The sequence below is a fragment of the Aedes albopictus genome, chromosome 3, assembly GCF_035046485.1.
Source record: "Aedes albopictus strain Foshan chromosome 3, AalbF5, whole genome shotgun sequence".
NCBI lineage: Eukaryota > Metazoa > Arthropoda > Insecta > Diptera > Culicidae > Aedes > Aedes albopictus.
Window position 1 is genome coordinate 447,401,870 of NC_085138.1, and position 12,253 is coordinate 447,414,122.

General features: G+C 40.7%; 1 protein-coding gene across 2 annotated transcripts in view; it reads right to left on the bottom strand.

Annotated features, from left to right (window-relative positions):
* LOC109425830 (putative inorganic phosphate cotransporter) overlaps positions 1-12,253 on the bottom strand; it is a 70,431-nt gene that overhangs the window by 42,896 nt on the left and 15,282 nt on the right. For both annotated transcript variants that reach the window (XM_019680647.3, XM_019701180.3), the window contains exon 2: positions 3,456-3,734. In XM_019680647.3, coding sequence (XP_019536192.1) covers positions 3,456-3,507 — 52 coding nt within the window. In that variant the 5' untranslated portion in view covers positions 3,508-3,734. The remainder of the gene's footprint in view (positions 1-3,455; positions 3,735-12,253) is intronic.

A 12,253-nucleotide genomic window follows, 5' to 3' on the forward strand; every position in this document is an offset into this window, starting at 1 on the left:
GACATTCGCCACACAAGCAATCAAACTACTGTACGAAACAAAAATGTCAAACGAATGCACTTCACCACGATAGCGTTTACGGGAGACGGTTCGGCATTTGTTATTCCTGTCTTCTTTCATAATGAGAGCTGTGTTGACCAAAGGTGTGTCATATTCAATGCAACATGCAAGAATAAACTAATACTAACATTCATAATCGGAATTGACTGTAAATCTATGCGAAAAGCTTCAATTAGACAAATGTCATCGTGTCAGACGATATTGATTTGACGCTTTCTTATGTTTATTGAACTTCGTTCCACCGGTCGTGTTGTGTGTAAGAGGTAACACACGAATGTAACAAAGCAAGCTGACACCCGACTGCGGCAACGAAATGAAGGTAGTGAAAAGTGTCGAATGTTTACAAGACTGTTTGGGGCATTGCATTAAGGGCTTGATTTCTGATTTAATTCATTTAAATATCAGCCGCTACTGCAACGTGCTTAAAAAATAAATAAACAAAATGTCTAAAAAAGCAAATTTGTGATGGTAGATTGCGACATGAAACAGTTTGAGAACCCCTCCTTCATCTAAGGTGTAAATATGAATAAGAAACCTTGTGGAGACGCTTGGTTGTTTGTTTTTGCGCTGCATAGTGTGGCTCAAACGATAAAGTAGTGCGTACATGCAGTTATGCTGCACAGCACAAAAGTCGGTAAAACAATGGAAAACCAATATTGTCGTGAAATACATCTAAGGAAATATGTGAGGGTAGTTTTCACTACCTCCGAACGAATGAAGTTCCAAAAAAATCAAAGTTTGCTTTGAGATTGGTTTGATAGATCAAAACCTAAAATAATTAGTATTAAAATTTACTCTTAAGGTGAATATATAACGAAGCCACACCTCGAATTTTCAAGAGCACAAATCTGAGGAATCAAAAGACGGATTGCGCTGAAAAGTTGATCGATTGGTGACCCGCTGGTGGTGACAAATCGATCAACTTTTCAGCGCAAACCAACCCTCGGTTCTTCAGATTTGTGCTTTTGAAAATTTGAAGTGAGGCTTCGTTATATATTCACCTTAAAATATATCTCTTTCAGGATATGAGCAATGGCAGTGAACAATTCGCTACTGTATATTTTGATATTTATTTTTAAATCATTCATCTCTTATATGTATTTATCAAACCAAAATGATTCTTATCGTTATTATTTTGGGTATTATGCGTTAGGTACCTAAACAACATCCCACAATCTTTCATGACAATTTAATAAGCACAACTTCCTGGACCTATCTCATCTATCTGATTGCCGGCGTCATCGGTCTAAGTGTGCCAAAACAACACGTCGTGCCCTAAAGCAAACGAAACGACTTACGCCGCACAATGTACCCGCATGCCTAGCCTACTACGATTCAACTAATGGTGCGAATCAGCAGCAGCAGCACCTGTAAGCCACAATCAAACACGTTTCCCTCTCGGTTCGGCTCGGTGTGGTGTCGTTAAATCCTATTCAAGACAATCCGCGATGGTCGTTAAACTGATAAGCGACCGACCGATCTTCCGTCGAGCACGTCAGCACAGAGTCGTTGTTTTCAAACTCTCGCTCACCTAATGCTCTCGTCGCTGGTAAACTACACAAAAAAGCCGACGAATCAAACCAAAGTGCATCATCATTCGTCGGCGAATGTGTGTGTTGTACACAAACTGATGCGACCGGACCTTTCGTATTAAGGCAGAAACACACGAACCCGCAGCAAAGAGAAGGAGTTCTCTCCTATTGCGGAAGGGGGCAACAGTTCGCGAATGTTTCAGCTAGTCGCCGCTAGGTGGCCAACTCGCAACTAACGCCTACTGCGTCCGTATAAGGTCAACAGCGGCTGGAATTTGCTGTTATCAACCGTGAGCACTTATCATCATCAGCAGACCTAGCCCTCTCTCAATTGGATAATTGAGTTCGAGTAAGCACTCGAGCCCGATTATCTATGGCAAGGCTTCTGATAGCGTTGATTCGCCTTGATTGGTCTAATTAGGTTATTGCGAGAAAGGATTAACACCTTCCATGGATCCCAATCTCCGCGTGATCTAGTTCTCATGCAGTAGTTGTCGTCATGTTGTTGTCGTTGCTCCCGTGTAAGAACGAGAGGACGCTGTCAATCCCAAGGCCAATAATTGAGTGACTAATCAACGACGATGATGAATGAGAAAATGAGCCGTTGGCAGAACAAAGGTATATCGCCCTCGCGGGATGCTTCGCTCGGATGAATGTAAACATACGCCAGCCAGCCAGCGGGAGTACTTCGTGAGATAAGAGAGAAGAAAAGTGATGTAAGTCATTTCGCGCAACTGCTTTACTGTGTGGATGCATGTTCAAATAGACTTATTATAATCATTAGCGGTTGCCTGCAGTAGCAACAAAGTGATAATCGTGTCGTTAAACATTATTCACTGGTACGAAATTAGACGCTTTACCCGCACGTCTCGGGGTTTCTTCGATAGAAGACAAAGAAAGTGTTTGTACCGGTGAGAATTCAAATTCTACGCGACCGAGCAAGGTCAGCCTTGAAAACACTATCAACCGGTTCAACGCACATCTCACCGAACCTCACTGACCTCCCACAGACGCTCAAATTCCTAAGCAAACCAGAAGCGACATGCTGTCTAGATCGGCGGCGGCGGGCAATTAAACCGTCGATCACGCACAGCATGCCATGTAAATCTCTTCTCGGCATAATGAGCAAAGCATGCTGCGAGTTTGACAAATCAGGCCAAACATGTCTAAAGGTCCTATCTGCAGAAGAGAGGCTCTCTTTGGTTTCCCTCTCTTTCGTTAATATCTCAGCTGTTTGTTTGTATTATTATTGTCTCCTTGCATTGAACGATGGTCAAAACAATCGTCTTTTGATTTGTACTGCCAAAATAGTTGAAAAATGTACCATTACATTATAATAATTGAAAGAGAAAGTGAACAAAGAGAGCCTCTCAAATGCAGATAGGACCTATTGAAATGTTTGGCCTGAAATTCTATCCATCCACGTCGTCTAACTGTACCTACTCGACGGCGGCGGGCGGAAGCGAAACTTAGTAGGCGACGATCAATGCCACTGGCAATCGCCGCTTGCTCAGGTGAAAAATAACGCTTTTCCAGGTGTCCTCGCTGATTACTATTCGTAAGCAATCGCAATTCCCACACCGCGCCACTCTGCTGCCTCCGTAGAAGGGGTGTGCTCATCGTTCATTCGATTGGTCACCGCAGCAGAACAGGCACGTAGGTATCGTTAAGCGTCGCTGACTGGATTGAATGCGAATGCGACTGAAATCGCATCATAAAAAATAGATTTGCGGCGCTTTCGCGCATGTACGGCGGAATGTTTTGTGTTCTAAACCGTAGCGGAAGTAGGAATGCGATGTGACGATCGCCGCACATTCCTCTTGTCGCTGTATCTGACACTAATGACAACCAGTTTGTACTTACCGTTGGGCTTCTGGAGTTCACTCTCCGCTAGATATTCTTTGGTAGCTGTCATCTTGCTGCTAACTAAAACTGCTGGGACCGTTTGGTGTGTGTATAATCGAGTGCTGGAATGCTATTGGTTTCGACTCGTTCCGAAGATCTCGTTCAGATCTTCTATTGTACAGTGGCGTGGTTCCGCTTTGGTCTCACTACTACTGGTACGTATCAGCGCCGTTCTCTTTGGGCGGTGATAATAAAAATAATAATACTGAAGCGTGATGAGCTCAATGCTGGCTTAATCTGGAAACAATGCAAAAGAAATGATGCGATTAGAATACAAAAATAACCAAGCAATCCAGACGGTCAATGAAGGCGCTAATGGTAAAATGAAGTCTACTTGATCTGCATACACGTACTTATTCTGACGCAGGATCATCGAAGCATGCGACGACGTGCGATCGAGCCCGTCAGTCGTCTTGGAAATGAATAATGAATGCATTATCACTTCCCCTGACAACGGCTTGACAACAACCCCGCGAAGGTGTACTGACCGGTCCGAATCAAATCCAGACAAACAAAATCGGGAGCTCTACTAGTTCAGAAGCTTAGTCGTAAAACAGGTGCAAGTCTGTATCCGTTGCGGTTGAGACTTACTGCGCGGCGTTCTAATTGGCGATTAGGCTAGGCACTGCGGTTGCCCGGTGCTAATGGATGCAAAACAAAACCAAATCAATCTTGACACATCCACATCCAGATCGAAGGAGGCATGTGCATACCATTCGCGCACGTGCTGTCACTACAGCTGGCAGTCCTAAGCTTTAATAACAGCCATTTCGTGGTATAATTGCCTGTGACTGTGGCATTGCTCGCATGTGTCCAGGGCAGGGAACCATAAAAAAACAGACACTGCGCATGGCATGACGTAACAAGTTATTGTTGCCATCTAGTTACCACTACCGGGATCTAAGTAACCCGCACGACAAAGCCTACTTTGGCTGACGTCGAAGATGTAAATGAACTGTGCGTCAAATGAATAAATTCCATTGGCAAAACAGCAGTCAATAAACTGTTGTTTTACGATGCAGATAACAAGTGAGCTAGTTATCACAACTAGTACAACTGGTTGCCTGGCAACCGGTGCAGACATTTTAATTTAAAATTCATTCAAAATTCATAAGTCTATCATTTTATCCGAAATTGCATACTTCCTTCCATTTCAACAAAGTCACGATTTTGACTTTAACCTTGACTATGAAACGAAAAGAATCGAAGACGACGTCGGAACAATCATAAGACAAGCTGCGCAGTACTCAAGTAAGACACCACCACAACAAGTGTAATAATAAATCAAATAAATTTCTACATTAGAAAATTGATGCTCACGCGCTAAGTGGGAAGACGATGATGGCCTTTCGTACGCCCCTCGAACCTGCACGGACTACGAAGTGGAATTGTTTGGATGACAGGGCACAATCATCCGAATCGTGAGAAGAGTGGAAGCAGCAACGATGATGCCCAACAGGGAGGAAACACCGAAGTTTTGGCAAATGTTGTAGGTCAAGTTCAACGAGCGCGGGGATGGGAGATGAAGGCGAAGCATTTAAGTCAGTGACGGCTGGAGGTGAATTTGAATCGAGCAATGTCTGAAGGCTAAGAGGCAGATTGGGAGATGGAAGTGAGCAGCCGAAAAGGTGGTAATAGAGTTATGTAATGAACTTAAGATACAATTATACAGGGTGATTTGCAGTTAGTGTTACACGTCCGAGAGGAGGTGAAAGTAGACCTCATTTGCAGTTTAAAATTGTATAACAAGATAGGTACAGTCGAAAAATTACACCTTGCTTACTCTCCTAAACAAACACGAGAAAGACAAGGATGGAATGAGGGGTCATTCGCCCCCTCTTTCATCCCACTCTTTCTCGTGTTTATCAAGGAGAATGAGTGAGAAAACCCAAACAGCTGCCATCGCCAATGTTCAGAGATGGCAACAACCAACAGTATCGTAGTAAGCGGTATCAAGTTTATGTTGATCTTCATACTCTATGCACATTGCACATGTGTACTTTGATGCTGATTTTTCAAACAAAGTTTCGTCATGGTAACAAAGAAATGCGTACTCTTTGGAGCACGAATACTTAGGCGTCGCTCAGTATTAATGTAAAATCAATAGTGTAATAACTCAGAAAGAAAAAAAATCACTAATCGCCAGTCACCATGTAGTTTAGATAAGCGCGTTTTGCAGCAAAATTTTATGCAATCGTGTTTCATTACCACTGCACTTTGCAACTGCTAAATGTTCACGAAACTAAAGTGCGTAATCGAATAAAAAAAAGTTGGAGATAGGTCATTACGCAACTGAAATATGTTTAAAACTATATTCATCATTGAAGAAACACAGGCCACAAACAGAGACAAACAGACGTCTCACTCTACTCACTTCCCATCGTTTCCCATCACTTTTTCTCCTGTTTGACGTTTGCTCACTACCGCCATCTACTCAGTGGGTTTGCGTACCACAGCATAATTAGCATTGGGCGATTACGCTTGCGTGACGATGATTTTTATCGCATTTTGTTCCAAGTGATACGTCTGTTTGTCTGTGCCTTAAATATTTGCATTGTATGGACTGCCATTCTACGCATAATATTGTTCCATGTTGTATGGGAGGGAACGTTCACAAATTGCGTTCAACATTTGAAGGGCGGATAGTGGTTGTTTAGAATAGTGTGACAGCAATAGCGTGACAGAGGAAGGGGGGAATTGAAAATCTCGAAAAACGGTGGACGTAATAAATGAATCTTCCCTATGGGAATAATAGGAATCTCTGTATACATGGGACAATTATGCGTAGAACGACAGTGGAATGACTCAACCAAATCGGTTCAGATAGTCCTGGTATCTTCTGCTTCTCGGACATAAAGTCCACAGAGTTGATATTCATACTCTATGCACATGTGTGCTTTGATGCTGATTATTTACACAGGGATTCGCCATGGTAACTAAGAAATGCGTACTCTTTGGAGCACGAATACCTAGGCGTCGCTCAGTATTAATGTAAAATTAACCCTCTAATGGATACCTGGGGTCCATTTGGACCCCAGGCAACTTTGGAGTAATGACAAACAAGTTGGGTATAACATATTGACTTTATATTTTCAATACCTTCAAACTAGATCTAGTTCTATTGTTTAAGCAAAAATAAAGTTGATTTCATGGCATACTTTGATTTTTATTCCATGTCAAAGTTGTACCGGTCGATTTTGTGTACCTGGGGTCCATTTGGACCCCAAATTGAATTCTCTATATCTTTTGATTCTGATGTTTTAGAAAATTCATGTCTTCGGCAAATTTGTTCGGTAAGTCATGCGCCATCTGGAGGTGAATTGGTTGATTCGAAATTTTCTCACTAGATGGCGCTATTTGACATAAATAATTTAGTAATATAATGCCTTCAAACGAAATTATCGGATGATTTAGAGCTTGTAGAAGCGTCACGTCTTCGGGAAAGTAGCTCAGTAAGTCGAGCGCTTACAGATAATGAACCGATTGACTCGAAATTCCACCACTAAATTGTAAATTTTGTATCTCATATATCACTGGATCATTATCACTTAGAAAGATGACGTCTTCAAGAAAATTGTTGTGTTGGTCAAGTACTTTGAGATGATGGGCCGTTTGATTTGAAACTCCACACATGGGTGGCGCTAGTGAGCATTCCAAATATACATCTCTTATATCTCAGGATCCTGATCAAATAAAAAGATGGCGTGCTCGGCAAAGTTGTTTCATAGGTCAAGGACTTACAGATGATGCGAAATTTGTTTCGGAAATCCACCCATAGGTGGCGCCACTAAGTAAGCCAAATTTATACTTCAAATATCCAAGGATCCTAACTTTGTTTTTGACATCACATAAATCACAGACAAAACGATGTAACTGTGATGAAATGTCAATCCCATATATCTCAGGACCCATTACAGGGAGCTTTGGTGTCTTCGGCAAAGTTGTTCGGTTGGTAAAGGACTTACAGATGATGGTACGTATGATTCGAAATTCCACCGCTAGGCGGCGCTAGAGTGCAAACAAATTTCAAATTTTACATATCTACGGAACCTGATTATTTGGAAATATGGCGTCTTCGGCAAAGTTGTAAGGTAGATCAAGGGGATTGATTTGAATTTTTGTTTTATTCAAATTTCTACCACTAGGTGGCACTAGTTGAAAATTTGCATGCAAATTTTAATTATGTGCTTGAAAATTCTCAACAAGCTGTAACTTTCTATTGAGTGCACTAAAAAGTCTCATAGTTTGACTGCTGGTTGCTCAACCAGTTAGCCAACCTGATCAGAACTCTGCGATTTATGAGATATATGAAGTATGCGTGCTCAACAACGCCACCTATACGTGGAGTTCCAAATCATACGGCACATCATCTGTAAGTCTTGACCTACCCAACAACTTTGCCGGAGTAATCATCTCTCTAGGTGCTCTCTAGAATCCAGAGATATATAAAATATTAAATTTGCACGATTAGTTGCGCCATATATGTGGAATTTTCAAACAAACGGACCATCATTAGTAAAAACTTGGCCCAATAAACAACTTTGCCAAAGATACCAAATTTATATGTGATCAGGATCTTAATATAAATGTGATCATATACTAAATACTTACAGCTCACTAGCACCACCTATGTGTAAAGTTCCGGATCAAACGTACCAGCATCTGTCAGTCCTTGAGCAACTCTACAACTTTGCCGAAGATACCATCATTCTAGGTGATCAGGATCCTGAGATCGGCACCGACATTTCAAAAGGGCGTAACTGCTTTTGCAACCAATGCCTTCTCACAGAGCTGTGGGTCGTATTTCATTCATCTCACGCAATTCACATCCATTAATCGCAAGAGGAGGATTTCATCTTTATATTTGTGCTAGTGGATTGCTCGAGAGGGATGGGATACGCTCCACAGCTTCGTGAGAAGGCATTGGTTGTAAATGCAGTTACGCCCTTTTGAAATGTTGGTGCCGAGATATATTATTATAAAAATTGCACGCTCAGTAACGCCATCTTTGTGTGAAATTTTCAAACAAACGGTCCATCATCAGTTAACACTTTACCTAATAAACAACTTTGCTGAAGACACCAAATTTCTATGTGGTCAGGATCTTGATGTATATGTGCTCAAATACTTAAAACTTAAATGCTCACTAGCGCCACCTATATTTGAAATTCCGAATTAAACAGTCCAGCATCTGTAAGTCCTTGACCTACTCAACAACATTTCTGAAGGCACCAATCTTCCAATAAGTCAGGATCAAAAGATACAGAACATCAAATTTGGGGTCCAAATGGACCCCAGGTTTCCGAAATGGACCATCATTAAAGGTTTCCTGTAGAGGGTTAATAGTTGAATAACTCAGAAAGAAAAAATCACTAGTCATCAGTCACCATGTAGTTTGGATAAGTGCGTTCAGCAGCAAAATGTTATGCAATGGTTTTTCATTACCACTGCTCATTGAAGTTGCTAAATGTTCACGCAACTAAAGTGCGTAGTCGAATAAAAAAGCGGCAAATCGTTCGTTACGCAACTAAAATATGTTCGAAGACCACTTTATCAAGAAGACTTGCAGCACTGCTTAAAATCGGGAGTCACTGTTAGCAGCGCCACCACGGATTAAGGTGGAAGCATTTATGGTAGTGTGTGTAGATCTTCATACTCGCATCAATATACTCTTATACTTTTATACAAAGGTACCACCTTAGCTCAACAGGCGGCGGTGCCGTCGGTGTCGCATGCCGTTAGTATGGGAAAACAACAGAGTTGCATGTCTTCTTGATAAAGTAGTCTTCAATATGTTTCAAACTATCTTCATCATTGAAGAAACACAGGCCTAAAACATTTGCAATGTATGGACAGCTATGCTACGCATAATATGGTTCCATGTTGTAATGGTGGGAAAAAAATACGAAAAGAAATTACGTCCAACATTTGAAGGGGGTAGTGGTTGTCTAGAATAGTGTGACAGTAATAGCGTGACAGAGGGAAGGGAGAAATCCCGAAAAACGATGGGCGTAATAAATGAATCTTTCCTATGGCAATCTCTATCTACTCGGACGTAAAGTCCACAGATTTGGATATTGTTCCCGTAATTCTGGAGGTTCCATGAAGAAATTTCTCAGGATGATTATTCAAACAGCAAGTAAAATCAAGCAAGAATTTGGATAACCATGCTAGAGGAAAAAGAGAAATCCTAGAACAATCAAATATTTCCAGCCAGCCGACGATTCTGGCAACATGCTGCAAATTTCATGAGTACGCGAATGAATCTGTAAGTTAAGTTACAGGAACCTTTACAAGCTACGTAAACTCTAAGAAAGGGAGAAGGTCTGTTCGAAGTGTACAACTTATACAAATTTTCAAAAACTAGTATGGTTAAAAATCTACGAAGTGGGAGGATAACTCCAGAAATTCCTCCAGAGTTTCTTTCTGAACCTTGTTCAAGGTAAAAGAAAAACAAGAAATCATGTTTCCATATTGCTTACACACTTTGTTTACACAAAGAGGCAGATAATCCAATTCTGGGCATTTGTTTACGTATTTTTTTTTTTAGATTAGTTCTTTTGAAAACATCGGTTGCGGTTCAATCCGACCATTTTGGCAGCCATATTTGTATTATCTGATGTTTCAACTTAAAAATACCTCTTGGAATGGCTACCAGGATTTCTCCACAAGACAAATTCTGTATTCTTTCACTTCTTTCCTTCTTGAATTTCTTCCAGAGATTCTTTCGGATTCCTAACGAAATTTTTTCAAGGTTCGAACAATTCTTTCCAGGATTCCTCCTTGAGAATCATCCAGGATTGGTTAATTTCGACTGATTTCTTTTCAAGTTTTCACAGGTATCCTAAAGGATTTCTCCAGAATTTCTCCTAAATTTTTTCCCGGTATAGCTTCCAGGTTCCCTTGCGGGATTTTACTAGAGTTCCTCTGGTATTTTATTCAAAAAAAATCCCAGGGATGAACCAGCCTCGAGCTGATATTCCCCATAATAAAGAGTTAATAATAATTGAAAATAAACTTTCACGTGCTTTCGCCCGGCATTTCCATAGGAGTTTCTCTCAGAATATTTCTCATATGTTGTCGCGGAGTTTCTCCAACAGCTTCTCCCGAGATTTCTTTTAAAAAAACTTTCTGTTATTTCTTCCGGTGTTCCTCTTGAGACTTCCTAATCTAATCTAATCTAATCTCACACTAACGCAGCCATTACTTGAATGCATCCTGGAAAATGAAGACTTTTCAAGTCTATCATTTTTCTTGTCTAACGGCCAGGCCAACTGCGCAGCATGTACCGCAGAGAAGATTTCAAGGGATAGAAAGATTTCAACATAGTCAATATTTGAAAACATTCTACACCTTGAAATCGAGGGGAAAGATGGAAGCGTGGACCTCCCGTACCAAACGCTTCCAGATAACGATATAGATATTCAAACATGTTCGCATGTATTAATATGGTGATGTATACGGCGATTTGCTAAAAAATATTGATTAGTGCGCCAGGAATGGTGGTAAAATTCTTCATTGAAAAGAGAATAAAGGATTAAAGGATTAAGTAATATATACTGAATAAGGCATAAGTGATACGCTCGTTACAGTTACATCCTATTTTTTAAAACATGGTATTATTAAATATACAATAAAATTACCTGAATCCTCCTGAAACAAAAAGGTTTATTAGCAGTTAAAAACAAAACATAAATTAAAACAAAACCATTACAAAAATACATCAAATTTTAATCTGGTATGCTACCACTTCAGGCAGTAAAATAGCAAGATTAAAATTTGATGCAATGTGGTAGATCTTACACCGTAACGCACCATTTTAAGGTGATCTACCCACGTTACGGGTTCCGGTGTTCCTCTTGAGACTTCCACTTAAAATCTTGCCAAGATTTCTCCAATTGTTTCTACAGGAGTAATTCTAAGGAACTTCACGAATTTTCTACAGCTGGATTTATCCTGAACATTCTCCTAAGACTTTTCCCGGGGTTTCTTCCGAAGTTTCTTTTGGGGAATTTTGGAGAAGCTATGACTGATCCTCCAGGTTTTTGAGTGCAGAGTTGCAGCGTTTGTCCTGAGGTTTTTTTTTTAGATATTTTTCCTATGATTACTCCCAGAGTTCTTCCTGGAATATCTATCGGAAATTATCCCGAGATTCTGGGTGTTTTTTTTTTTTTGGGGATTTCTGCAATAGTTGTTCCAGAAGTTTTTGCGGGAATTTTTCGAGAAGTTGCTGTTGTTGTTTATTTATTTAATCTTTACCGCCTGAGGCGGCCTTCGAATGGAATACCTCCTGGGATAACGTTGGAAATTCCTCGTAAGAAGATATACCCGAAAAAAATATCGGAACGCACCAAGGTAAAATTTTGCGAGAGAAACTCTGCAATGACCTGTTGGAAAAATCTCGAGAGATACTTTAGAAGAAATCTTGAGAAAAATTGGCACATCTCCGAAAAAAAATTAGAGAGTATTCCCGGGAAACAGGTAAAACTCTGGAAACCTCGAAGAAAAATCCCGGTAAAAACTGCGGACGAAAAGTCGTGAGGACCCGGAAAACTCTCTGGAAGAATTCCCTAGAAGGACTGTTGCCGAAAACTCTGAAAACCCCGGAAGAAATTGTTCGAAAGCCTAAGCGAAATTCCTAAAGGAACTTTGAATGAATTTTGGAAACATCTTCGGAATGAATCCAGCGAGAACATGAGCGAGAAACTCGGGTAGCCGATTGGGATAGCCTCGAGAAGGAATCTGGGGAGGTACAC